The sequence below is a fragment of the Rhinopithecus bieti genome, unplaced genomic scaffold (genome assembly GCF_001698545.2).
Source record: "Rhinopithecus bieti isolate Rb0 unplaced genomic scaffold, ASM169854v2 scaffold_641, whole genome shotgun sequence".
In the NCBI taxonomy this organism is placed as follows: Eukaryota; Metazoa; Chordata; class Mammalia; order Primates; family Cercopithecidae; genus Rhinopithecus; species Rhinopithecus bieti.
This window is the reverse complement of record NW_016803417.1, coordinates 5,270,948-5,297,596: the sequence shown is the minus strand read 5'-3', so window position 1 is coordinate 5,297,596 and position 26,649 is coordinate 5,270,948. Positions and strand designations below refer to the sequence as shown.

Here is a 26,649-nt window from a genome sequence, read left to right as displayed (position 1 = left end):
GAAAGAGAGAGAGGAAGGAAGGAAGGAAAAGAAAGAGGAAGGAAGGAAGGAGAAAGAAAGAGAAAGAAAAAGAAAGAGAAAGAAAAAGAGGAGAAAGAGAGAGAAAGAAAGAGAAAGAAACAGAGAGAGAGAGAGAGAGAGAATGCCAAACCTCAAGGCCCACCCGAGGCCTACTGAATAAGAACCTGTATTTTAATAAGATCCTCTCCTCTCTTTCCAGATAATTCATTTGATAAGTACTGATATAACCCACAAGCCAAAACAAACTTCAACACACAGTCCAACAGCAAAGTTGCCCTGGCACCATCATTGCTAGAGGTCAGTCGCCGACCAAATATAACAATCAGCGAGATCAGGGGAAAAAAAGATACAGAAGAGATTAACAAATCTACACCCCCCCCCCCACCACCCCCCCCCCCCCCCCCCAAAAAAAAGCGGCCTTGGGATGATTTAGTATGGAAATCCACAAGATCCCCAGGCTACATATTTTCAAGTAGAGGAGACAGATTATAAACAAATAGGCAATAATAGTGATAGTTACTAGTGGGGCACATATTAGAAAGAAATTAGACTGCTGTAATAGAGAATAAAGGATGTCAATTTTAATAATAACATAATAATAATAGCTAAGGGAGCTTAGATTTTATTCTAAGTACAACTGGAATTCATTGAAAGGTTTTAAACAGTGGAAGTGACCTGACTGCATTTTTAAACATCATGGGCTGAGCAGCCCAAATGGTCCTATTAAAAAGTAAGTCACATCAAGTCACTAAAACATTCCAATAGCTTTCCTTGTCCCCCACCAACTCAAAACAAAGCCAAAGTCTTCATTATAGTCTACAAGGCCCTACATAATCTGACCTCCATCACCTACCATTCTCCACTGCCCTCCCGCCCTCACTCTTCTGTTCCAGCCACAATGGAACAGAAGAGCTACTCCTCAAACACACCAAACATGATCCCGCCTCAGGGCCCTTGCATTTTCTTTTTCCTCTGCTAAGAATACTTGCCCAGATATTAACATATCTGCCCTCTCACATCCTTTGAGTTTCTGTTTCAATGTAAGCTAATCAGAGACAACACCCTTGACAGCCCTATATAATACTATAGCTTTATAGTATTATAAAGTCCCTAACTTTTCTATTGTTTCCTAGTTCCTTCACCCTGCTATAAATTTTCTGGATCACACATATTGCCATCTAATATTTTCCATATTATTTATTTTCTCACTGTATGTAAGGCCCAAGGACTTTTTTTTTCACTGCTATATCCCAAGAACATAAAACAAATCTGGCATGTGGTAAGTGTACAATAAATATTTGTTGAATTAATGAATGGAGAATAATGAATGAATGATGAATGGCTTCGCTGGGAGAAATGCCTTGAAGAGGGGCAAGAGCAGAAAGAGGAAGATCAGATGGGAGACTCTTCAAGTCGAGTGTTGACAGAGTCTTGGACTAGGCTAGAGCCCACAGAAATGAAAATTAGTCATTTGGTTTGAGATATATTTTTGGAAGGAGGATGAACAGAATATGAGGTGGACTGAAATATGAAAGAGAGGGGCTGTGGTAAACAGCCTCCAAAATGGCCCCAGTGGTCCTTGCCTTTTGGCATTTGTGCCTTTGTGTGGTCCCCTCCCACACTGAATGGTGCAGATCTGGGTAATCAGTATATATTGCAGAAGTAATTGTGTGTGACTTCCGTGGTGAGGCCATAAATGGCATGGACACTTCTGCCCTGCTCTCTTGGACTGCTCTTTTTGGGAAAGGCCAGCCGCCATGTCATGAAGACGCTCAAGAAGCCCTGTGAAGATGAAGCAAGGCTGGCCAACAACAGCCAGCACCACCTTGCAGCCAAGGGACTGAGCCATCTCACAGTGGATCCTCCAGCCCCCGCCAAGCCTTCATACCACCAAACCCATACCAACATGTAACTGTCGCTTCATGTGAGTCTCCAAGCCAGAATACCCATCTCCTGTCTCATAGAAATGATGAGAGATAATAAACATATGTGCTCACACATATTACCATCTAATTTTCTACATTATATGTTTATTTCCCCACTGTATATAAGACCCAAGGACTTTTTTTTTTTTTCCACTGCTATATCCCAAGAACCTAGAACAAACCTGGCATATGGTAAGTATACAATAAATATCTGTTGAATCAATGGGAAAAAATGAATGATTAATGTTTGCTCTGGGAAAAATACCTTGAAGAGGCAGGAGCGGAAGGAGGAAGATCAGATGGGAGGCTAACAGCCAGTACCACCTTGCCAGCCAAGTGACTGAGCCATCTTGCAGTGGATCCTCCAGACTCCATCAAGCCCCAACTAAGCCACTAAGTTTCATGGTAATTTCTTACACTGCAATAACTAACTAATATAGGAGCAGTGAGAAAAGGAGTCAAGAATAATCTCAGCTTTCTACCTTTAATAACTTAATGGATAGTGGTGCTATTAATCAAGTCAGGAAAGAGAAAGGACAATAATTACACCCACATTATTATCCAAAGTCATGATAAATTATTTTCCATATGGTCTTGCTAAAATTTATGTAGTCATTCAACTCATTTTATTGAGTATCTACCAGGAAACAGGTAATATGGAAGAACCTTTTGATATAGAACTGAATATAATTTAGCCACTGCCCTCAAGTAATAAGTCTGGAGAATCAAGAATCTGAAAAATATTGTAACTTTGGTTCAAAATTTTCTCTCAGCCATTTAAAGGGAAAATTATGAAGATTGTATAGTGGTGACAGACTGGGATAGCAGTCCACAAAAACTTAGGATGCGCTTCCATAGCGCAGAGTCAATGCTGAGGAACAGCTGCCCAGCCAAGGGCTACATTTTCTAACCCACCCTTGCATCTAGGTGTGGCCACATGGTGCATTTGGACAATGGGTGATAAACTAGTATGAGAATGAGAACGGAAGTAATGTGTGTTTCTTCTAGGCTGAGGATATTAGAAAACAGATATATCATCTCTACACTGCTTATTTCTCTTCCTACAGATTCAGTACAGGTAATCATGTGGCTCTAGGCAATGCCAGAGTCACAAGAAGGAAGGAACCTGGGTTCCCATTTGGTAGACAAGAGTCTTTGCCCACCAGGGACATCCTCATTGGACTATTGTGTGAGTGAGAAATAACATTCTATTGTTTTTAAGGCAATAAAAATTGCCTACGTTTCAGGTTTATTTATTACAACTACCCACATTTTCTTAAGCAGTAGCGAAAGAAACACAAGCAATAGTTTAATGCTAAATCAAAAATGTCAAATGCAAAATTATTTTATGCTATTACAGTATAAAATTATGTCCATTTTGGGGCAAGAACTTAGAAAAATGCAGAACTAAACACGTAAAGTTTGTTAAGTAGGAGAGATTATAAATTTTATTTTATTAACTTTCAGTTATTTTGAAAAGGCAATATGCATTCTGTTTAAGAAGGTTAAAGTGAGTAACTACACTTGAATCAAGTTTCAACCTGAAATATTTTAGTTATAATTGGAGAATTAACAGAAGATTAAATTCTAGATATATGGAAATTTTACCTATGTGAGATCTACTCATTAACCCATCAATACCAGAGAGAAGAGGTATTGCTGGATGTTGTCCTATCATCTGAGGGCTAAGTACTGGAGGAGATGTGAGAGAGTGGGTGATGGGGCTTCTAAGGTAAGACATGGAAAATTGTGAAGATATTTGTATCCCATATGGACACTCACCAAATGGTGACCTAGGCAGAGGAGGATTTTAATAATAGGATGACCAGTTCTGTGGATGTCAATGAGTGTCTTTCCCCCAGCCATTCCTGTCATTGTCCAATGGGCTCATGAGCAAAGTGGCTGATATGGTTTAGATGTTTGTCTCCTCCAAATCTCATATTGAAATGTAATCCCCAGTGTTGGAGGTAGGGCCCAGTGGGTGGTGTTTGGATCATGGGGGCAAATCCCTCATGAATGGTTTATCACCATGCCCTTGGTGATAAGTGTATTCTCACTCTGAGTTCACATGAGATCTGCTTGTTTAAAAGTATGTGGACCTTCTCTTTTGTTCTCTTGCTCCCACTCCTGCTGTGTGATATGCCTGCTCCTACTTTGTCATCCACCTTGAATAAAAGCTCCTTAGGCCTCATTAGAAGTCAAGCAGATGCTGGCACCAGGCTTGTACAGCCTTCAGAACCATGAACTAACTAAACTTCTTTTCTTTATAAATTACCCAGCCTCAGGTATTTCTTTATAGCAATGCAAGAATGGTTTAATACCATGGCCGTCATGGCAGGCATGAAGGCTATGCACGGGCTCAACAACATGGACTTTCACTCACCAAGGCTGACCTGGCTATGGCCACTGCAGAGTGCCTACTCTACCAGCAGCAGGGACCAACACTGAGTCTTCTTATGGTACCATTCCCCAAGTGATCAGCCAGCTACCTCGTAGCAGATTGGTTAATTTGGGCCACTTCCATCACGGAAGGTGCAGCACTTTGTACTTAGTAGAATAGACACAAAGAAGAGGAGATATGAAGACCGATGCAAAGATTGGAGTGATGCAGCCACAAACCCAGGAAGCCAAGGAATGTGTTCTGCCGCCAGAAGCTGGAAGAGGCAGGGAACAGATTCCCCCTAGAGCATCTACAGAGTGTGGCTATGCCAATAGCTTAATTTTGACTTCTGGCCTCCAGAACTGTGAGAGAATAAATTTCTGTGGTTTTAAACCACCAAATATGTGGTAATTTGTTATGGAAGTCCTAGGAAATGAATGCAAAATTTGCAACCTAATACAAAGTTTGTATTAGCTTCACAAGGCTACTATAACGAATTGCCATAAACTTAGTGGCTAAAGGCAATTAAAATTTATTCCCTTATATTTCTGGAGGCCAGAATTCAAAATCAAGGTGTCAGCAGGGGCCTGCCTCATCAAAAGGCTCTAGGGGAGGATCCTTCCTTGCCTCTTCCAGTTTCTGATGGCTCCACATATTTCTGAGCTTGTGTTCACATTACTCCAATCTCTGCCTCTGTTTTCATGTCACCTTCTTCTCTGTGTGTCTATGTCTTCTCTTCTGTTCACCTCTCTCTGCCAATTATCCCAGGATAAATGTCATCAGAAAAGGTATGGCTTTCAAGATCTAATCATTGATAAAAAGAAAGATAACTTTTGGAAGCCCTTTCGTATAAAGAAAAAGCACTCAACTTGAAGTTAAAAGGCATAGGTATGCGTCTTGACTCTACCCCTGACATAGGATCATTTAACTTCTCTGAGGCTCTCATAGGATCATTTAACTTCTCTGAGGCTCTATGTCTTTACCTGAAAAGCCAAGAAAGAAGAGGATTGTTAAAATCCACCGAAGATCAGATTCTACAAACAAAAATTCTTTGTTAAATTAACTATGACAGAAATTATTCTATTGTCTTCCCCAAATCCCACAACTCCCTCCAACATTTAAAATTCATCTTGGCCGGGCGCGGTGGCTCAAGCCTGTAATCCCAGCACTTTGGGAGGCCGAGACGGGCAGATCACGAGGTCAGGAGATCGAGACCATCCTGGCTAACATGGTGAAACCCCGTCTCTACTAAAAAAATAAATAAATAAAAGCTAGCCGGGCGAGGTGGTGGGCGCCTGTAGTTCCAGCTACTCGGGAGGCTGAGGCAGGAGAATGGCGCGAACCCGGGAGGCAGAGCTTGCAGTGAGCTGAGAAACAGCCACAGCACTCCAGCCTGGGTGACAGAGCGAGATTCCGCCTCAAAAAAAAAAAAAAAAAATCATCTTTAGGTAGCAGATTATCCCTTAAACTACCATTTGACTCTCTGAAAAAGTTCTAGAAATACTATTCTCTGTCAATGCAGCAGACCGCTACCTTTCAAGGAAAAAATGGTTTACTTACATAATTAGCCTTAGTTTTGTTTACAGCATTGAAGCAAGCAATATCTGACTTTCATTCCCCAGTGAAATCCAGACCACAGCCCAGGGAGGACCAACCCATGGCATTCTGCTGCTCCCCACTGAATGTCCCACACCATAGGGTCTGGCTTTGGCTGGAAGAAGGGCAACTTCACCCAGTTCTCCAGAAGGTACACACACTCAGGTAGATGTTACTGCCACTAAGGGGCATTTCCTTCAACTCCACATGGAAAAGGGGGCAAAGTGGACCCTAGTCCACTGTCACTCACACACATGCACATATGAGGCACACAGATACACATCCCAGGATCCACATCTATCACATATATGGACATTATCACACAGACCCTGCAGACACATCTGCGAGGCATATGCATTCCCAAACACACAGACAGACTCAGGATGAATTTGTTCCTACCCAGCCATGACTTCTAAAATGCTTGAGGAAATGAAGACATAGTAGAAAGGAATGTGCAATTATTTCCCATGATACCATTGCTTAAGAACTCTTTATGTCTGTCCTTCTAATGGCACCAATGCCTCCCATCAAGCCTTAAACCTCACCTAAATTATGTCATTGGGCTTTTTCACCTGAGAATGGGCATAGCAGGTGCCAAGGGAATCAATATGCCCTTTCACATGCCTTAGACCAGTGTCCCAAGAAAGATAAAATGTTATTCTATTCCTTTACATTTTGTGCCATATACAACTATGGTTTTTTAATGATCTTATTTCTGACAGCTGTTTTTCTTCAGAACATCAACAACTTCTTTCCTAAATTAGTTTTAGTATGAGGTCAGTTTCTAATTAGCTCAAATTAAAGTCCTAGAGAGCAGCGAGGCAATATTTAAACACTCAACCTAAAATCTCAGAGTAGGTGCATAATTTTGACTCTCAGTGAGTTTTTCCTGTGACATAACAATCGTGAAAGCAGGATTGCTTTCATGTGTGAACTCTCTTAAATCAGACTTACCTTTTCTGATTCTCTTTTAGCTTTAAATGTCATTTAAGAAAAAATAAAGAAAAGAAAATTAAGCATGACATTCTCCAGTACCTCTGCTCACTGTGTTATAATCCCTATCACTCCCCAAGTGAATTGGAGAGAGTGAAGACACAATGAACAGAAACTTCCTTGATGCTTCACGAGGAAGTGTTCTCCAGGACCACACAGCCTCCACCATGTCCATCTATAAGTCCTGTGGCAAGCCATACACAGAAAGATGCCTGTTCCCTGTCTTCTCGGTTAAAAACAGAAACAAAACACTGGAAGAAACCCCAAAGCCAAGCTGCCATGGGTTGCGGAGTGCCAGCCCTTAAGTAGTGTTGTCCCTGGGTAAACAGGAGACAGATAAGGGCAATTTCAAGAAATAACAAACTCAAGGCATGAATGTGGTTATCCGAACATCAAGGGACTTCTTCATTTGCATTTGGATAATTGTGCAGTTATATGATTTGTTACATGGAGACCAGATGGAAGTAAGAGAGCTCATCCTCAACTTCCTGTACCTATGGAAGTCTTTACACACATGCTGGAGAGAGAGATGAGAGTTCATTAGCATCAAAACAACATGGATTTCACAATCAATTCCTAATATCTGAACAAATACAGAAAAGTCACAGGCGTCTAGAAGTGCAACCCAAGTTCTGTTCTTCAATCGGCTCACCCATTTCTCAAGATTTCATTGAGAAGATCAAGAAATCTAATCTTCCTTGGATGCAAAATGGAGGTGGTGAAAATTGGAAGTATGTCCTTCCTGGTAATTAGGCAATTTCAGTACATAGGAAGTGCTCTGAAATCTTTAAGGTATAGAGTCTGACTCACTAGAACAAGAAAGGGCCCCACTTGTTGCCATTTTATGAGATGACCATCCCAGCTGAATCCCAGGATAAGAACTACAAGTGTCCATTGGGTCTACCTGGGTCTGAGTCAAGAAAGCAGAGTTGAGTGCTCTGAAGTAAGCTGAGATTTTGGTGTTCAATGGGAAAGAACTTAAGAATTGACTTTGCCACCTACTGCCTGAGTGACTCTGAGCAAGATCTCAAATCCGTATGTATCTCGGTTTTGTTATCTAAAAGATCACGTGATGGAGGATGCAAGGAAGTAACACAGCCAAGACCCAGTTTAGTGTCTAGTACCTAACAGACTCTTGACACGTTTCGCTTGCCCTTGAGTCAATCTTTCCATGTCACTGAATATTCTTCCACAACATGATTTTAATGGATATAGTCTTCCATTATTTAAATGTACCATTACTGACCAATATAAAAATGTTCTTTTACCTCAAATTGTTACATGTAAAACAAAAACATGTTTGAGGACTAAACCCACACTGTGGTATAAATTAAACTGGATGTAGGCCAGGCATGGTGAGTCACACCTATAGTCCCAACAAGATAGGAGGATGGCTTGAAGCCAGGAGCTCAAGAGCAGCTTGGGCAACATGGCAAGACCTCATCTCTACAAAAAATAAGAAAAATTAGCCAGCCATGGTGGTGTGCACCTCTAGTCCCAGCTTCTTGGGAGGCTGAGGTGGGAGGATCCATTGAGCCCAGGAATTTAAGGCTGCAGTGAGCTAGGATAACCACTGCACTCCAGCCTGGATGACAGAACAAGAGCCTGTTTCAAAAAAAAAAAAAAAAAAAAAGCCTAAAACTAAAATCTAGATGTAGTTTGCCAATAACTAAACAGCAAATTAATTGTAATATGCTTACATATAAATGATGTATTTATTCTTTAATCATAAACCTGCTCACTAAGAAACTGCTGAAGTCCATGGTAGTGACAGGTACATATCTGCATCCTTGTCCTGACCTGCATCTTCTTTGATTGTCCCCATCTGTGTCTCTAACTGGCACTGCCGAACTGGCCTGCTACCTGATCAATGTTGTTGAGCTCACTGCACAAAGCTGTTCTTAAAAGGTAGATTTCTGCCTGGAATAGTCATACTTATACCACTTAAATTCCTTACTCCTGATCCATCCAGCTCAGCACAAGTTATATTTATTGCCATAGAAACATAGGTCATTTGGAAACACCTCCTTCATTTCTGTGGAATGTTCAAACATTTCTGACATTTTGGACTCTGTTCTAGCCTCTTGTTAAATATATCCAGAAAAGAGACAAAGCTTTATGGGGAGGCTATGTGCACACATATGCTATAGAACAAACTATCTAAATGCTTAAAAATACTTTCCATCTGGCACCGCACCTTAATAGGTAGACAGAAATTATGTATGTGTCTATTTACCTATATAGATACACATAAATACATATCCCCAAAACAGAAACTCATTCTCTTATTTATATATAAGGTAGAATATAGGTGAATATACATATACCTTTATAGGTAGAACAAAAAAAACCCCTCAGCCTCTTTAGGGCCATGTGTTTTCTCTGAGTTATTGTCACAATTAATTAAAATACATTTGTATGCATCTTTAGATGAATTCCATCAGACCAGTCTCTGTCTGGTTGGAAAATAATAACTGCCTATTTGTTAAGTGCCCCTGCCCCCATACTATGTTCCAATGAACTCAAGACCTCTGGCAATCATAGATTTACAACTCAGCAAGATTAAACAATTTACTGTTATTTATGACAGCCAAGCTGGATCTTCTGTATTATATTCCACATTAGCATCTATCACTTTACATTTGGGAGATCCTGTCCAAAAAAAGATTATGCCTCCTAACCAAACATTCAGCAGGGCTGCAGGAACAGGCTCCCTGACAAACATCCTGCCAAAGTACTTTAAAGCACCATGAGCTCCTGCAGCTGTGCATTTTCAGACGACTCAGCAGTTTAGCATGGAGTCTCTTAGCCTCTGCTTGGTCTGTTCCTTTCAGTAATCTCTCACATGGCCCAGTCCATTTGGTTTGAAAATCCTCATGAAATGAGCAGATTAAGATCTGGCTTCAGTAGGGGGCCATGGGTTGGGCATGGAGGGGAGAGGGTTTGCTCTTAACACAGCCTGAGCCTCAGAAAGGTTTCAGATGGAAAAGCATGGCACTGACTCAGCTCATGCTTAACAGGAAATAATGCACAGACCACACCAAAAAAGTCCTTTATGTTGTGTGAAAGTCTACGCTGAAGCAGCTGCTGCCACCTCATGTACTGTGATAGAGTGCGCATGTGTGTGTTTGTGGGTGCATGAGTGTGAGTACGCACAAAAATGTGTGCTGGGACGGGGAGGAGATCACACGTTCAGCAGTCACCACCTCAGCCTGAGCTAGCAGCATGGAGAAATGCCAAAAGTCAAGAGGAAGCTGCACCAAAGCAACTGTGATCACCACATCAGCAGGCGCCTTCTGGTTAGTAAAGCTACTGGGACTAAATCACACACATGAACTCATCCTTCTTTTATTTTAATCAGAGCAAAATATTTTTATAATAATTGTATTATATGAATAAATAAAATAATTCATAATGCTGTAACCCATCATCACATTCAGTCCTCCCAACAACCCTAGAAGATATGTAGACAAGTATTATTACTTTCCCCATTTTTATAGATGAGGAAATAAACCCCAGGAGGTGACTTCTCCACGGTCATGTAAGTTGCAAACAATAGTATCATGATTCAAATCCAAAGCTTCTCCTTTTGTCTTCATTATTGTTTTAATTTTGAAGGTAATGCAAATGCATATATGATCTTTTAAATCCAGAGATGTATATGGAATAGACAGGAAAAGGGACTCTCCTTCCCCATCCTACACTCTCTCCACCCAAGCGATACCCACTGTTGACTGGAGTATGTTTTTCTAATCCTATTTTCTATGCCTACATAATATAGAGAAAAGCAGGATTACATTACACACAATATTCCAGTCATTGCTGTTTTTCACTAACCAGCTATCATTTACATCTTTTTCATACTACATATAAATTTATATCCTTTATTTTAGTGGTGTATATTGTATGGTTGTGTCATAAATTATGTACCTGTTCTCTGTTGAACATATAGATTTTTTTCTGAGTTTTTCCTTAGCAAAATGCTGCAGTGAGTACCCTTGTACATAGAAGTTTGTACACTTGTTCTAGAAAAATCTACAATATAGATTCTTAGATTAAAAGATTCCTGGGTTATTAAGACAACTACTCTATTAATTTAGATATATACTTCCCAATTGCCTGGCCAAAAAGTTGTATCAATTTAACTTCTATGAACAGTATACAAACATGACAATTTTCCAACACCTACACCAACTCTGGGTAATTTCATCCTTTTTTACAAGTTGATGGATTGTTTTAATTTATATTTATCTGGTTATTAATAAGGTTGGCCACCTGTTCATGTGTTATTATTGATGATATTTGTATTGAATTGTTTGAATTTTCTTGATTTGGAAAACCTTTTTACATGTCATAGATATTAAATATTTGTTGTAAAACTCTCCTTCCAGTATTTTTATGTGTTTTGTCAAGTAGAATAAATTCTTGTCCTCTGATTTCAGATTCCTTTCTCTTTCCATTAGAAATCCCTAAATGTAAAACTGGATATTGGTAGCTAAAACCCAGGATGTTTACTAGAGAAAAACAATACAAAGGCAACAATTAAATATATTTATACAAAATACCTACTAGTCCAAACTTAAAAGAGAAAGTAAAAGTCAAATGCTTGCATGACTTCAGACTAAGAAAAGAACTTTTGAGGTTGAATGTTCCTGAAACTTTTCTTTTCATACAACTACAGACATGACTCCAAAAGTTGATGTCACTAAAAATGTAAGATGTGAAAGATATTTGAAGACTCAGAGAAGGTGGATTTTCATTTTAATGAGTCACATATATATTCTAGATATCCTCTTATTTGTAACTAAGAGAGTCAAATCAGATGAAAGAATCTAAAAATGTCCCTTTGACTGGGGTAAGTAGAAGTAGTGGAGGCGTACTGGCCAAACCTTGCATGTTTGTGAATTAACTCTTAAGGCTATAGGCTGACACAGGCCATTGAAGCCCTAGCTTTTTATCTTTAATTTTAAAATCCCTGAACAATTTATACTAATTTTTCCTGTCCATTATTTCCAAATAATCTTGTTTAAATGCTATTACAGTGCTCGTTCATGTTACTGTTGTCTAACAGAAGGGTATCCGGGGCCTTAAAACTGAGAGAGTTAGGATTAATGACTCCAGTACCTATGCTTGGACTTCTCCAAAAGTGAGTTCCAACTTCTTATCCTCAAGTCTGTATAGAAACTAGCAAACTTCCAGAGTTCGCAAAAGGCTCAAAGAGAACAGATGTTTTATAGAAAATTCTTAGAGCAAGTTTCACGCATAATGTTGCTGATGTGTGTCTGCCTTTTCAATAAACATCACTATGCTTTATCACAAGATTTAATAAAGCAGCTTAGTTAAAAATGCCATCTGGGTCTCTGGACACATTAAACAAAGCTTAAAATAACCACTCCAGCAACTGGGAGGACCCAGCTGTTCTCACAACCTCTCCCACTCCTTCTACTTCCCCATAAAAAGAGTGAATGAAGACCACAGACTAAAAGCATCCAGAATGAACTGACACAAACAGGGAGATAGATGGAGCCAAGGGCTCTGGTAAGTTTGCTGTTGTTCACATAATAGATTTGCTAATTCCACAATTTGGGGATGGGGATTCAGAAAGGGAAGCAGAAAGAGGGAAGAGAGAATCATGGAAGGGCTCATTCAAGTTTTCTAATGGATCACAAACCTGTCCTCCCTAATGTCTGGACTATAGTAGCCCATTCCACTCACCTATTCTATAGTGAAGTCCAGTAGAAAATACAAAGCAATCACCACCCAGTTCTTTCTCCCTTCTAGAGATGAGATATTAGCCACTCGATCCCAGACTCTCAGATCTATTCCAGGAAAGAAGCCCTAGGTATTGAAGCACAGGTTCTCCTCCTTCCTTTACTTCTACCCTTCCTCCTTCTCTCCCTCCCCGAGCCACCACCACATCCCACTTTGCTCCACTTCCAAATCTTTGTTGCTTGGTTTGGGGGCCACGCCAAGATTTGTTCCCCAGATAGTTCTAGTAAATGCCAAACCAAGTATATTCTCATTCTTTAGAGCAACCAGCTTCTCATGGCCAACTGGAATCAAATACAACCTGCACAAACATCTATCCGGAGGACAATCCAAGGCTCCAACTGAGCCAGCCTTCTGCATACCACTGTATTTCAACTTCCTATTCACAAGACACTGAGACATTCTTGAATTCTGCAAGGTGCACTGCATGTTAATACATTGCTGCTCATCATGTGGCCAATATAGGGCATGACTAGTCAACAAATTTTCTCTTGGCTAAAACTTGCAACAAAACTGTAAGTTGTTTACCAAGGGGCCCGCTACAGGTTATATTCAATACATACAGTCAAATCATAATTATCTCAGGTATATTCAGTTGACCATATGCCTTTATATTTCAGTAAAAGTTCTTTACATTTCCCAGTGCTATCAATGTTACAAAATGCTTTCATATGCAGTGCTTCATCTGATTCCCAGGATAATTAAATGATGCTGTCATACCTAAGTGGTTTCTGGGTATTTCAAGAGGCTAACGCATCTGCCCTCCAACTAGTATGTGTAAACCAAAAACAAAATTCCAAGGCCCTTCAACCATCTGAATGGACTTTGACTCTTTTGGTCAATATATGGCAGAGCTAGGAAAAGAAGGTGAGTCTTCCATCTGCTGATACAGGGTTTCTTCTGCCATACTCCATTACCTCCAAGGCTAAAGTCAAAAGACGGTGTGGTTATCACAAGAAAAAAATCTGGTTTGGATTTCCCAAATGTGTATGTAGTGTTGGTGATTTATGTTAATTTAACCTATTGTTCTTTTGGGTTGTAACAGTCAGCCTCCATTTTTGAAAACAAAACAGAATCTATTTTAAATGCTAAATTCTTGATCATTGCTGTCTAGTATGGTAGCTACTAACCGCTTATGGTTATTTGCATTTCTATTTTAATTAATTAAGTAAAATGCAAAATTCAGTTCTTCAGTTGCTCTAGCCACATTTCAAGTGTTCAGTAGTCACATATGGCTAGTGGCCGGGACAATGCAGAGTATAGAACAGTTTCATCATCAGAGAAACATCTATTGAACAGTGGTATTACAAAATGTCATCTCCAGAGAAAGAAGACTTGTAGACAAGGTCAGAAACAACTGGGCTCAGTGGCTCACAACTGTAATCCCAGAATTTTGGGAGGCCGAGGCAGGTAGATCCCTTGAGGTCAGGAGTTCAAGACCAGCCTGGCCAACGTGGTGAAACCCCATCTCTAGGAAAAATACAAAAAATTAGCTGGGTGTGATGGGGCACGCCTGTAACCCCAGCTACTCAGGAGGCTGAGGTGAGAGAATCGCTGGAACCCGGGAGGTGGAGGTTGCAGTGAGCCAAGATCGTGCCACTGCACTCCAGCCTGGGTGACAGAGCAAGACTCCATCTCAAAAAAAAGAAAGAAAGAAAAGAAAATGTCAGAAGCATCTTGAGGCAGGCACAGTGCTGTCATCTGTCCAATATTGAAGGTGATTTAAGAATAAGAAAGAAGAGAACAAAGAAGAGGAAAAGAAGTTGCCTTAGGTGTACCCACCCAGAAAAGGACAAAGGCATTCCTGTAGTCATTGTGTTGTATTTTAGCTCTTAAACTTTTTAAGAGATTAGAATAATTTGATACATAGAAGATCTAAACCGCGGAAGAGGCTCTGAAGCAGATAAAAATAGAAAGAAAATAAAAAACTAATTAGTTACCAACTAAGCTTAACCACAATTCATTTAAACTATACTATTTACTCTTTACATGATCAGTTTTCTTTTGCTCTATAGTATGACATAGTTTATATTTTAAAGGGGAATTAAAATATTTCTGGAAATTTTAAATGTAAGTTCACATAGCCACATAAAACTGTAGAAACAGATAAAACTATCTTCTCATTTATTCCCTAATCCATTGAAATTAAATATAAAATCCAAGCATCCACAGTGCTATTTTAAAAAGCAAAAGTGAGACAAAACAAAATTCATTTGTTACTTGTGAAGGTGGGTAACTCACCAAATATTCACTCCAAACACCAGTAATTTTGAAAAGACAGAAATAAACATATGTTCTGCCTTTCCAGAAGGAACTATGTTTCAGGGTAGCCAAATAACCCAGTTGTGAAGAAAATGATCTGCTTATAGAAAAATGCCAGCTAAAACATGTAGATAGAATTAGAGAATTAGAAATTCACCATTTTGAAACCCCTAATGAATTACTCATCTCAAGCAAGGATCATTAATAAATGCTAAAACAATCAAGTAGATAGTGATACAGAATATAACTGAATATACATAGTACAAAGTTCATGTCACAGACTACTGACTTGACCCAAGGGGGAATATAATGGAGGAGATAGGCAGTGACCACCCTAACCTTGCGATCATCTCAGCATCACTAATGATGGGATATGAATACACATTATTGCCTATGAAATATTCTTTAAAAAAAGAAGTTGAACCTGAATCTAACTGAACCTTGCAATGGGTTGAATATGTATGTCTTCCCAAAATTAATATGTTGAAATCCTAACCCCAAAGGTGCTGGTATTAGAAGGTGGGGCCTTTACGGGGTCATTAGGTCGTAAGGACAGAGCCCTCATGATTGGAATTAGTGCCCTTATAAAAGAGGCCCCAGAAAGCTAGTTAGTCTCTCCCACTATGTGAGAGCCGAGCAGGAAGGCTAATCTATGAACCAGAAAGTTGGTCCTATCCAGATATCAAAACTGCAGATGCCTTGATCTTGAACTTGCTAATCTCTAGAACTGTGAGAAATAAATTTCTGTTGTTTATAAGTCATCCAGTTTTTGGTATTTTGTTATAGCAGGCCTAAAAGCCTTTAGAACTAACTTCCAGTTAACCAGAAAAACAGAAAACAGAGTGAAAAGTTAAATGACACCATAAAAAGCAACCAGAAAATTCCAGAAGGGGAAATATTCTACAGGACAACTGACTAGTTTTCAACAAGTCAATTTCATTAAATAAATATATAAACAAAGAGTGAGGGTACTTTCTAAGTTAAAAAAGTATTGAGCTAAATAATCAAATGCAATGTGTGTCCCTTGATTAGAAGAAACTAATTTGAACAAACCAGCCACAAAAGATATTTCAGGGAGACCAAGCTGGAAGGATCACTTGAGGCCAGAAGTTCGAGACCAGCCTGGGCAACGTAGTGAGACCTCCATCTCTACAAGAACAATAAATTAGCCGGGCGTGGTGGTGTGCACCTATAGTCCTAGCTAGTCAGGAGGCTGAGGCAGGAGGATTGCTTGAACCCAGGAGTCTGAGGCTGCAATGAGCTATGATTGTGTCACTGCACTTCAGACAGTGTGAAAGAGCAAGACTTTGTCTCAAAAACTAAAAGGACAATTCATAATAACTGAGGAAATCTGAATGTGGGCTGGGTAACAAATGATATAAAAAAAGATTTTTTATTTTGTTTGAAAAGATGATATTGTAACTATACAGGAAAATCTTCTTAGTTTTTAGAAATCTGTACTAAAGATTTAGGGGCAAAATGTCATTTTCTTTCATATATTTTCAAAGACAAGCAAAAAATAATCATGACACAAATATAGCAAAATGTTTACAATCTGTGTTCTATGTTTGTCTATGAGTGCCATTAATCTCATCTCTGCTTTTCTGAAAGTTTGAAAATCTCAGTTTTATAAATTTTTTTACATCCCATAATTTTATAATAAAATTTTTAAAGTTTGAAGCAAATCAACAACTATAGCTTCAAAAATATCCTAAAGCCACATAAACATTGAACAGGGTCTATTCCTCCCACTTTCTAAAAAGTTGGCCCAGGAAAAGGAGTACTGAGAGCTGCCATAGCTCTCCAAAGGCTCATTATTCTCCATCACTCTTGGGAATCCAAAATAAATTTTTTAAAAAATGTTTATATTTATGTTTTTTTGACTCTACAATTTTATAATAAAATTTTATAATGTTTTAATTGTATATTTTAATTTGTAAAATTTTATACATGTTTGTTTGAAATGTCTATTTCAAACTTTATGAGATATTAAAATGTAAGTAATATAGTTCATTATTTTAGAAATTCCATGTTTTTCTTCTCCTCCAGCAATTACATAATCAAAGAGTAACTATAGTTTTTCATAGAACATTGCTTTGTAGGCTGGGCACAGTGGTTCATGACACTTTAGGAGGACAAGGCAGGCAGATCTCTTGAGATCAGGAGTTTGAGACTAGACTGGGCAACATAGAGAAACCCTATCACTAGTAAAAACACAAAAATCAGCTGTGCGTGGTAGCGTGCACCTATAGCCCCAGCTACTCAGGAGGCTGAGGTGGGAAGATCACCTGAACCTGGGGAGGTCAAGGCTACAGTGAGCCAACTGTGCCATTGCACTCCAACCTGGGCAACAAAACGAGACCCTGTCTCAAAAAAACAAAATGAAATTTAATTTAAAAAATTGCTTTGTAAAATTAACTTTTCAATCAAAACCAAGATTTTCAGACACAAAGAATGCAGCCCACTGGTCAGATTTGTCAGTTCAAAGAAAATAAATTCTAGTTTTCTATTTTTCTAGCCTATTTATGACTATCCAATAGGATATTAAAAAGATCAAAGCATTTGGAATACAAGTTCAGTACTCCTGAGTCTAACTCAATGTGCCAAATCAGGAGACAAGCACATTCTTATCAATTTTCAATCATTCAAGACCAATTTTGTTTACAATTATCCAGTTATTTTAGACCGTCTTTCTCCTGAAGCCAGCCTTATGGCTATTCATTTCACTTTAGCATAAGACCCCAAGAAGGAGAAGAAAATGAGGAAAAGATTGGTTAAAATTGGCTGTTTGAAATTCTGAAATATGTCCACCATTCCCTTCACCCATGCCCACCCCTCTTAGAAGTAGTACTTTCAGATTATTTAAGACTTGATGCTTCTATGTGGATTTTAATTTGTCATCTGTCCTTTATAACAGCTAGTAGGTTAAATGTGACTCTATTTTAAGCATAATTGATCTATGCTAATTATCTGCTAAAATAAATTTCACTCTTAGAGTTAATAAAGTGTGTTTGTCATAGAAGACCCATTGAAGTAAGAAACTGAGGAGTCCTTATGGTAAAGTGGGCCAAGAAATAAGACATAAATTTTCCCATGCAGATCAACAACTGTAGCTTCAAAAATATCCTGACACACAAGTATTGGACAGGCCATGTTTCTCTCACTCCCTAAAAAAATTGGCTGGGGAAGGAGTATGAGAGCTCCCATAGCTCTCCCAAGGCTCATTATTCTCCATCACTCCATGGGAAGAGCCTTGTCAGAAAAGAGTGAAAAACCATTTGTCAACCTCTCTTCAACTCCCTGATTCTAGCCAACCTTCATCAATCCCAAGTGAGCAGCCAGAGAGAAATACAAACCCCGTATCTCCAGCATCATTGTCTGCTGGAGTCAAATCCACCACCCACCCCAACACCACTGGCCCTCTTTCTCCCAATTGTTTTTTATTATGTTTTTTAAAAAATCTTTCCCCATCCCTGTGACACTGAGGAGGAGGAATTATAGTAGATAAATATGAAGCATGAAGATCCTTTAAAAATGTTTTTAATAATAAATGAGAAAATGAAAAGGAGAGGGTTGGAAGGAAGGAGAAAATTCAAATGCCAGGGAATTGTTCAGTTTTGCTTTTAAATATGTTAACAGTCATTTATACATCTGCAAGAGACTTTCCATTAAAGAAAAATTCTATGAGTGTGGGTCTGGTTGCATGAATAAGGATGAAATTACTTTTTTAGACAATGTTTTCCACAGATAATTCAGAGACCCCTGAAATTAGGTATCCCTCTTGTAGAGGTCCTTGAGATGCTGCCGGACTTGGGAAAGAGGAAACTGGGATATGGGGCTATACCAAAAGGTGCTTCTAGTTACAGGACAGTGAGGAAAGGGGCAGTGGGAGAAAAATCCGAAGTCTGAGAATCTGGATTGCAAAAGAAGACTACTGAGGTCGTGGGAGAAGGGAGAGGAAACAAGGATGCAAACCGAAAGAGGAAGAGGCATGAAATGTTGTCAAATGCCAAAAGGCATTTGGAGAGAAGTTGGGAATTGCATTAAAACCACTGCAAATCTCATTTCAGACCATTTAGAGATATGCCTCCTGGGAACTGCGAACTCAGGCTGTTTAACATCAAACAAATTGATCCACTCCATCCCTACCCTAATTAAATAAATCATTCAATAATTCCACCGGGTTAAATAAGCAAAATATTAAAAACCTTCAGGGCTCACTCTTGCCAAATATGTCAGGGATCGTGTGTGTGTGTGTGTGTGTGTGTGTGTGTGTGTTCTGAGACACCACTACTGTTAAATAAGCAGAGCTAAGACTTAGGGGATTGGGAGATTATTGCAAAAAGGGCATGGGCCAGGGGGACTTTGTTGGGAGCCTGCGAAAGAAGATTGTGTGGGGACGGTGGGCAGTGAACGTGTTGGGAACAATATGGAAAACCCGGAATTGCCTTGGAAACGACAGGGCCGGGCAAGACAATGTCCGAAAGAAAAATGAGCAGGTGCAGGATGTGGCCAGAGTCGGAGAAGAGTTCGGGGCGCCCGAAGTGGCTCCAGGAATGACGAAGACCCCTCAAGGTTTTTGGGGGCGGTGAGTACTAATAGAACCCGGTGCCTGGGATGCGCCAGGGAGGCTGCGAGTGCCGCGGGGGTGGGGCGCTGGAGGTTGAGGAAGCCGGAGTGAGGTAGCGGAGCCGGGCGGGGGCCTCCCAACTGGGCCCGGAGGCAGTCGGGGGACATGGGCTAGGAGAGCGCACGGCGGCCGCGCGGCGGGAAGCGAGGGGCATCCGGTCACTCACCCCGTTGGCCGCGGCCATCTGCACCACGATCTCGATGGCCGTCCTGCTAAAGTACCTGCCGTCGCTGCCCACCACCATGGTGCAGCCCTGGCGGTCGCGCAGGTCGATGGACGACAGCACGCTCTGGATGAAGTTGGGCAGGTAGTTGCGCTGGCCCTCGAAGAGGCCGGTGGGTCGCCGCAGACCCCCGCCGCCGGCCGGCCGCTGGTCCTCGTAGGGCGCGGTGGGCACCGTCAGCACCGGGATGGGACTCCCCTCCATGGCGCCTCCTGGCCGGTCTTCCTGCGGCTCCCTGAGCCCGAGGGAATCTGCAGCCTGCCGGGGGGCCCCCACCAGCCTGGCTGCGCGCCGGGACTCCGCCTCGCGCCCAGGCCCCCTCCCCAGCAGGTCGGCGCCCTGCGCCCTGCACCCGCCCGCCGGGGGACCTCCTGCCCCTCCTCTCCCCAAGGCCGCTCACTGACTCCCTTGGCAGAGTTTGCTTCTGCCTTCCTATAAAGTTTTCTCCCGCCCACCTTCTCTGCTGCCAGACCGCCCGAGGTGCCCTCAGTTTCTTCCCAAGTTGGACTCACTTTCGGGTGTCCCAAAAGCCCGATTCCAGCGCCTGCTAGCCCGACCCCGGTGACGCCTCCACCCGCGCCTGGCCCCAGCCTTCCCCCGCTATCGCCGCCCTCCGGGGCACACCCTCCGCCAGAAAACAGCCGGCGGGAAGGCGAGACTTTGGGCAGAGTCCGGGTTCCGCTCGCGCGCCCGGCCCCTCTCCAGGTCTCCCTGGGAGTGCGCAGCCTATACGCACCAGTTTCTCTTCAGAACCAGGACAGGGAGGGAGTTGGGAGGGGGCTGAAACCTTTTGCCATCAGCGAACAGCCCCAGCCAAAAATAACCCTGGAAAGGCGAGCTGAGAATGGTTATCTCCTGCCAGTGCTGAAATCGGAGGCTGGGCGCTGCGTGTGTGTGTGTGTGTGTGTGTGTGTGTGTGTGTGTGTGTGTGCGCGTGTGTGTGTACCCTCCCACCACGACCATTTGTTGAAGGGAATCACCACTGTCAGACTTCAATCCAACAGGACCCACTGGAGCCATCCACACTTTCCCCAGCGTCTTCCAAAACAGCACACTTTCCGGTATGGACAATTCTTTTCTTTTTTTTTTTTCCTCACTTGTTTGTTTGTTGTGGTGGTTGCAACAGCAGCAGCAACACAGACGACACGTATTTCCCTATTCTTCCCGCCCTTCTCACCCTCCCTACCCAGCTCCTGCTGTCCTACCCTGTATTTGTCCACACTGTCTGGACTCTTAACTGAATTAATCATTTTCAATAGGAGGGGCCAAAACCCTTATTAATGTCCTACCAGGAGTGAACGAATAAAACCAAGTTAAAAGAGAACTGGGTACCAGGTACTGTGCTAGGTTCCTTTGCGTGTATCCTTTCATTCTGCTGGAGCTAAAGATTTTCTGCCTCCTCTCCATAAAACTCACCAAAACTCCAAAACCAGGAAATTCTCCATAGAAAATAGGAGTGAAGAGAGACAAGACTAACAGGATAAAACCCAAAGCAGGAAGAAAGTTCTATCTCCCATTTCTCTCAAAGAATTTTTGGACCCACCAAGGCTACCATCCTGAAATATCCTGCAGCTTCTCCTTCCCCAAAGATTGTTCACTTTCTGAGAGTGAGGATGACTCGCCACAGGGTTATAAAGTGTTTGGTCACAGTAAGACAACTGTGAATAATAACACACATTGTATACCGTTTTGCAATTGATAAAAGGCTTTGCATCTGTTTTTTCTTTGCAGGCTGAAGAAAAGAAGAATGGTATTCATGCAGTTCCCATTTTACAGATGAAAACAAGAGGACTTTTTCTGTGAAGTCAAGAAAGTGGTTACAATGGTACTTTCAGCCTGTCCGAATTATATATCGCCCCTCCCCTTTTTATTAATAACATTGAAATGTGATGGGGAAAACACTGAAGCTGTCAGTTGAAACTGGCTGGGACTTTTAGCCATTCTCTTCAACATAAAGAATGGGTGTTTTTGGAGGGGGTGAGAGGAATGGAGAAATGTTGTCAAAGAGTACAATGTTTTAGTTGAGACAGGAAGAACATTTTGTTAAGATCTACAGCACAGCATGGTTACTGTAGTTAACAGTGAAGCATTATATATTTCAAAATTGCTAAGACAGTAAATTTCAAATGTTGTCACCACAGAAAAATAGGTTTTGAGGTGACTATATTAATTCTCTGGATTTAATTATTCTACAATGTATACATATATCATAACATCACATTACACCCCCATAAATACATACAATTTTAATTTGTCAATTAACTTTTTTTTTAAAGAATGGTATGGCAAGTTGGGGGAGGTTGTTTTGGGGTTTTTTTTTTCCTCTAGTCTCTACTCAGTCTCCAACATCCCATTCCCCATAAAGTTCCTGTCACCCAGCTGGAGTGCAGTGGCACAATCATGGCTCACTGCACCTTCTCCCTATTGGACTCAAGTGATCTTCCTGCCTACAGGTATATCCCACCACGCCCAGCTAATTTTTGTAGTTTTTGTAGACATGGGGTTTCACCATGTTGCCTAGGCTGGTCTCAAACTCCTCAGCTCAAGCAATCTACCCGCTTTGGCCTCCCACAGTGCTGGGATTACAGGTGTGAGCCACCAAGCCCAACCCATAAAGTTCCTAATTTTTTATCTCCCTGGGAGTGCACAGCCTACACACACCAGTTTCTCTTCAGAACATACTTGAGAGTCTTGGTTTAGCACCCAACAGACAGAACTTGAATACTTCTAGGGATCTGTGCACATCTCTATGGTGTGGGGTTTTTAAGATCTCTTTCTAATGACATTTTATTTTGCAAAGCAGGACAGTTTCATTCCCAGAAGAGTAGGTATGGTAAGTCCTTTGTTCCAGCAATGAAGACAATGATCCAACCCCCAAGCCTCAGAGATGCCCAGAAACCCTCCAGGCCTCCATCTCTCTGCTCCTAGCACCTGCCTCTCTGTTGACATCAACAGCATTCTCCGCTCTCACAGCCCAGCTCCTTCCACAGACCCAGGGACTAGGCATCAGCATCTCAGACTAGATTTTAGAGAATTACCATTCAAGAGGCAATCCTCTTCCCTTGGTTCCAATTTCAAGGTTCTCAAAGACAGGAACAGGGTTAGATTGAGGCAGTATGCCCCATCGCATAGCCAGAAAGAACCTCACAGTGAAAAGGAAAACAATTCTTCCCAAGTAAGGGGGTGCTGATCCCCAGAGGGAGGAGAGATGGGCAACCACACAGTAACTGGGCCACCATGTACTTCACACTCACTGATCAAGGCTTTCTAAAACTATTTTTCTTTTCTCTGAATTTATATAGCACTTGTATCACTCATAAAGGAATATCTTATAGGCTGATAACACCTTTCTATTCATGCTTATACCTAACGTTTAAGTTAGGATAATTTCCTAACCTCAGGGTCCTCACTATAAAATGGGAATTATTATAATCCCTACCTCATACATTGTTGGGAGGATTAAAATACTTAGTAAAGTGCCTAATAGAAAGGCATTCAATAAATGTTAGCTATTCACAGTGTCATCATCGTTGTATTTACCATTATTACTAATCTCCTGTATTGCAAGAATTACAGTTTATATTTTTGTAGACCATCACTGTAGCTAAAGGGTCTTTGGGCATAGGTGATATTCCATAAAGGTTGGTTAAACTGATCTGTGGTTTTTGACTATGGAAACTCAAAATTCCCTCGAAATGTATGAAAGAGGTTTACCTGATAAATAAATCTCTTCAAAACTGATCCCAGTTTTAATTGAATTAATTCCAATGAATTTGTCACAATGATGGAGAAAGGAAACTGAGAGGGCCCCACAGTTGTTTGCTGGTAAAATGAGAAGTTTGGATTAGATCAGTGTTTCCCAAAGTATTTTCCTCAGAATATTAGTGCCCCTCAAATCCTGCACAAAGCGAGAGTTTCATGACCAAGTAGCTTTTAAAACTCCTGTACACTCTACTCCCATTCTTCACAATGCACACTTTCGTATTAAGAGTTCTGAGAGGTTCTCAGTAGAAGACATCGTTGTTTGTTTGTTTGTTTGTTTGTTTGTTTGTTTGTTTGTTTTTGGAGACAGAATCTCACTCTGTCACCCAGGCTGCAGTAAATGGCCACTCCTGGCCTAAACATTTTTTAACCTGGTGCTTCCCAACCTAAACTCACAGGGACCAGTTTTCTTAGTGAAAGAGAATCACACTGGCTTGTAACCACAGCTGGTGACACTCCCCCGCCCCACTCCTTGTATGTCCTCAGTGGACTGGGTCAGGAACAAATAAATTTTCCTGATTCTCAAGGGCTGGTCATTCCTTTGCACTGAGCTCAGAGTTTCTCTGTAGCATTGGGTCACAATGAATGGTAGTCCTGATGGCCTAGGGTAGCCTTTCAGCCTTCTCTGAGTCTCTAGAGACTGAGGATCCTTGGCATGAAATAGGAGCAATTGATATATCCTTGCTTCCCCTGGGGACTCTCTTGCTCTCAAAAAGGCATCAGCCATCATCTCCATCAGGAGAACAGACTAGCTGACTCAGCTTGACCAGCCTGTCCCAAAATGAGAATCTGGGTAAAGTAAGTGTTGAAACACTTCATTCCTTGTCTTGTAGATTCACAAAACACATTAGCATATTAAAGACTGTGAAGTTCTGCAGGAAAAAAAAAAAACCTATTTGACTTCAATCCAACATTGCCAAGTTTTATTTGACCATGGAGGATTTTTCCAAAACACAAACAGATTAAGGACATTAATCTTTCATGAAACACTTTAGATACCCAGAGTCCTCTCCAGTTACATCATTCTGTGATTTTCTTTTTTATTTATGATGCATTAAAAGATTAATCTCTGTCAGACTTCCATTTAGAAATTCACCAGAATGTGCAAAGGCAGCAGGTAAAATTGCCAAAGGGCATTATAAAAATACTCTTCAGTGATTTTTGAGACTTAAACTGAAATATTTATATAACTATGTATTTCAGTTTGTATATGTATGTATATGTACATACACATATATGTGTGTATATATATGTGTGTATGTATATCTATATCTATGTATATATGGCATTATATCTGTTTTACAGATACAGAAACTGAGCTTTAGAGGGGGAGAGCAATTGGTCCAAAGCCACACAGCACACAGGTAGTCACTGGTAAAGGTGAGAAACAAAGAGTTGAAACCTGAGGTGTAAGGACACAGAGACAAGTACACAAATGTTTACAAGTTACACATATGACACGTGCCTCTAACATGAATTTCTTGAACATTCATTTAGAGACCTTACAATGAAGACATCAGAGTGGCAGCAACTTCTGTTGGAATCAGGGGAGCGTGTTCTTCCATACTCCCCTGGCTGACAGGAAAGCACATCGATTTGGCCCATGGTAGTTATACACTCCCATTGAGTCAGGGGCCACTTCTAGGCACACAGGAGATACTAAAAATATGCTGTTGACTCATAGCCTCTAAAAGCAGAAGAAATGCCAAAAGTATAAGACAAGAGGCAGAAAAATCACACGGAAAATGTCACAGGGCAGTCCTCTAAAGAAGTGCTAGATCCCTTTGAAATCTGTCCAAACACTTTCTGGTGCTGGGGAAAATCAATTATCTATTTCAAGCAACCCCACATGTCATACGAGTATCTTATAAATGTATGTGTACTTGTGTCTGTGAACTTACATCTCAGACTTCAACTTCTTGCTTCCCACCCTTATCAATGACTGCCTGCATGGCCTTGCACAAGCTGCTTTCCCTCTTCAAAGCTCAGTTTCTGCATCTATAAAATGGACGTAATGCTACCTAACTCATGGGGCTCATGATCACATTTAAAGAGCTAATATGTGGAAATTGTCTGCACAGTACCTGGCACATAATAAGTGTTTAATAAGTGTTTGATGTAATTGTTACGATTATTACTACTATTACTAAAATAATAATTACTACAATAATAATGATTCTTATTCTCTATATTAGTATTATATTTGAAAATGGGCATGGATTATGTCTATGTAACCGTTTTGGCACAATATCTAGCATTATATCACATACAAATTAGAGAATTCATGTTATTAAGGATGAAAAAATATTTTTACTGACCCTTAAATGCTTTGTAAGTAACTGCAAAAGAAGCCATTATCCCGACACATGAAACAAACAAAAAGAAATCCAGTTCCTCTGGAGTTTGTTTTTGGAGGTAGCCACAGGATACCCAAATTTTTTTTTTTCTTTTCAGAGAGACCGAGGGGCTCACTATGTTGACCAGGCTGGTCTCGAACTCCTGGCCTCAAGCCATCCTCCCACCTCAGCCTCCTAAAGTGTTGGAATTACCGGCATGAACCACCACATCCAGCCTACTTAAAATATTGAATGCTGTTAATACATCTCCTGAGGCCAGCATAAGAAGTTGACGGGCAAAACTAATGCAGGTATGTTTTCCTGGCTTCTTATGTATTGGGCCCATCTTTGAAAAGCACTTACTGTTAATGGCTAACTTGCAAAATTTGTGATTTATTAAAAGCAGATTTTAATTGTTTTACCTAAAAATAATAGCCCTCTGGTCTGCCAAAGATGAAGATTTAATTTCTAGGTGTTCTCCATAATACCTAGAAACATCAGTGTACTTGATTATTAAAAACTTTGGACATATTCTCATCAAAGTTCTTTGTTATATAATACAGCAAAAGAAAAGTTTATTTTCTAAAGGCATCTCTATACTTTTTTAATAGTTGAATTTCATTTCTGAAGCCTCCTAAAAAGGGTATAATTTAGATCTTTATTAAAGAGGAAATATATTTTCCATGTTTAATTTAAATTATATTCCATCAGTCATTTGCAATCTTAGCCTACACAGAATTTTTTTTTTTTTT

At 40.7% G+C, this 26,649-nt stretch overlaps 2 protein-coding genes across 5 annotated transcripts in view; one reads left to right on the top strand and one right to left on the bottom strand.

Moving 5' to 3' along the window:
- Window positions 1-20,701, bottom strand: part of PGM5 (phosphoglucomutase 5) — a 184,801-nt gene extending 164,100 nt beyond the window's left edge. Inside the window, exons 1-2 of one of the 2 annotated variants that reach the window (XM_017883838.1) lie at window positions 20,536-20,701; window positions 19,743-20,057 (exon numbers count right to left, since the gene is read on the bottom strand). In XM_017883838.1, the coding sequence (XP_017739327.1) occupies window positions 19,743-20,003 (261 nt within the window). In that variant the 5' untranslated portion in view covers window positions 20,004-20,057; window positions 20,536-20,701. The other variant, XM_017883828.1, reaches the window with a different exon arrangement.
- Window positions 19,028-21,945, top strand: LOC108536805 (uncharacterized). 3 transcript variants are annotated; one of them, XM_017883867.1, is made up of 3 exons: window positions 19,028-19,534; window positions 20,804-20,860; window positions 21,531-21,945. In XM_017883867.1, the coding sequence occupies exons 1-3, from the start codon at window positions 19,296-19,298 to the stop codon at window positions 21,577-21,579; spliced, it is 345 nt and encodes a 114-aa protein (XP_017739356.1). In that variant the 5' UTR covers window positions 19,028-19,295; the 3' UTR covers window positions 21,580-21,945. The 3 variants fall into 3 exon arrangements, with proteins under 3 accessions (XP_017739356.1, XP_017739352.1, XP_017739362.1); XM_017883863.1 differs by having other exon boundaries at window positions 20,789-20,860; XM_017883873.1 differs by lacking the exon at window positions 20,804-20,860 and having other exon boundaries at window positions 21,531-21,939.
- Window positions 21,946-26,649: the final 4,704 nt, after the last annotated feature.

What these genes read in the sequence shown, in the direction of transcription:
- LOC108536805 (XM_017883863.1), top strand. Translation starts at nt 19,296, where the DNA reads ATGGGCCAGGGGGACTTTGTTGGGAGCCTGCGAAAGAAGATTGTGTGG. An exon ending in CCTCAAGGTTTTTGGGGGCG is followed by an intron (nt 19,535 to 20,788) that starts GTGAGTACTAAT and finishes CACCACTGTCAG; the next exon opens with ACTTCAATCCAACAGGACCC. An exon ending in CCAAAACAGCACACTTTCCG is followed by an intron (nt 20,861 to 21,530) that starts GTATGGACAATT and finishes TTTTCTTTGCAG; the next exon opens with GCTGAAGAAAAGAAGAATGG.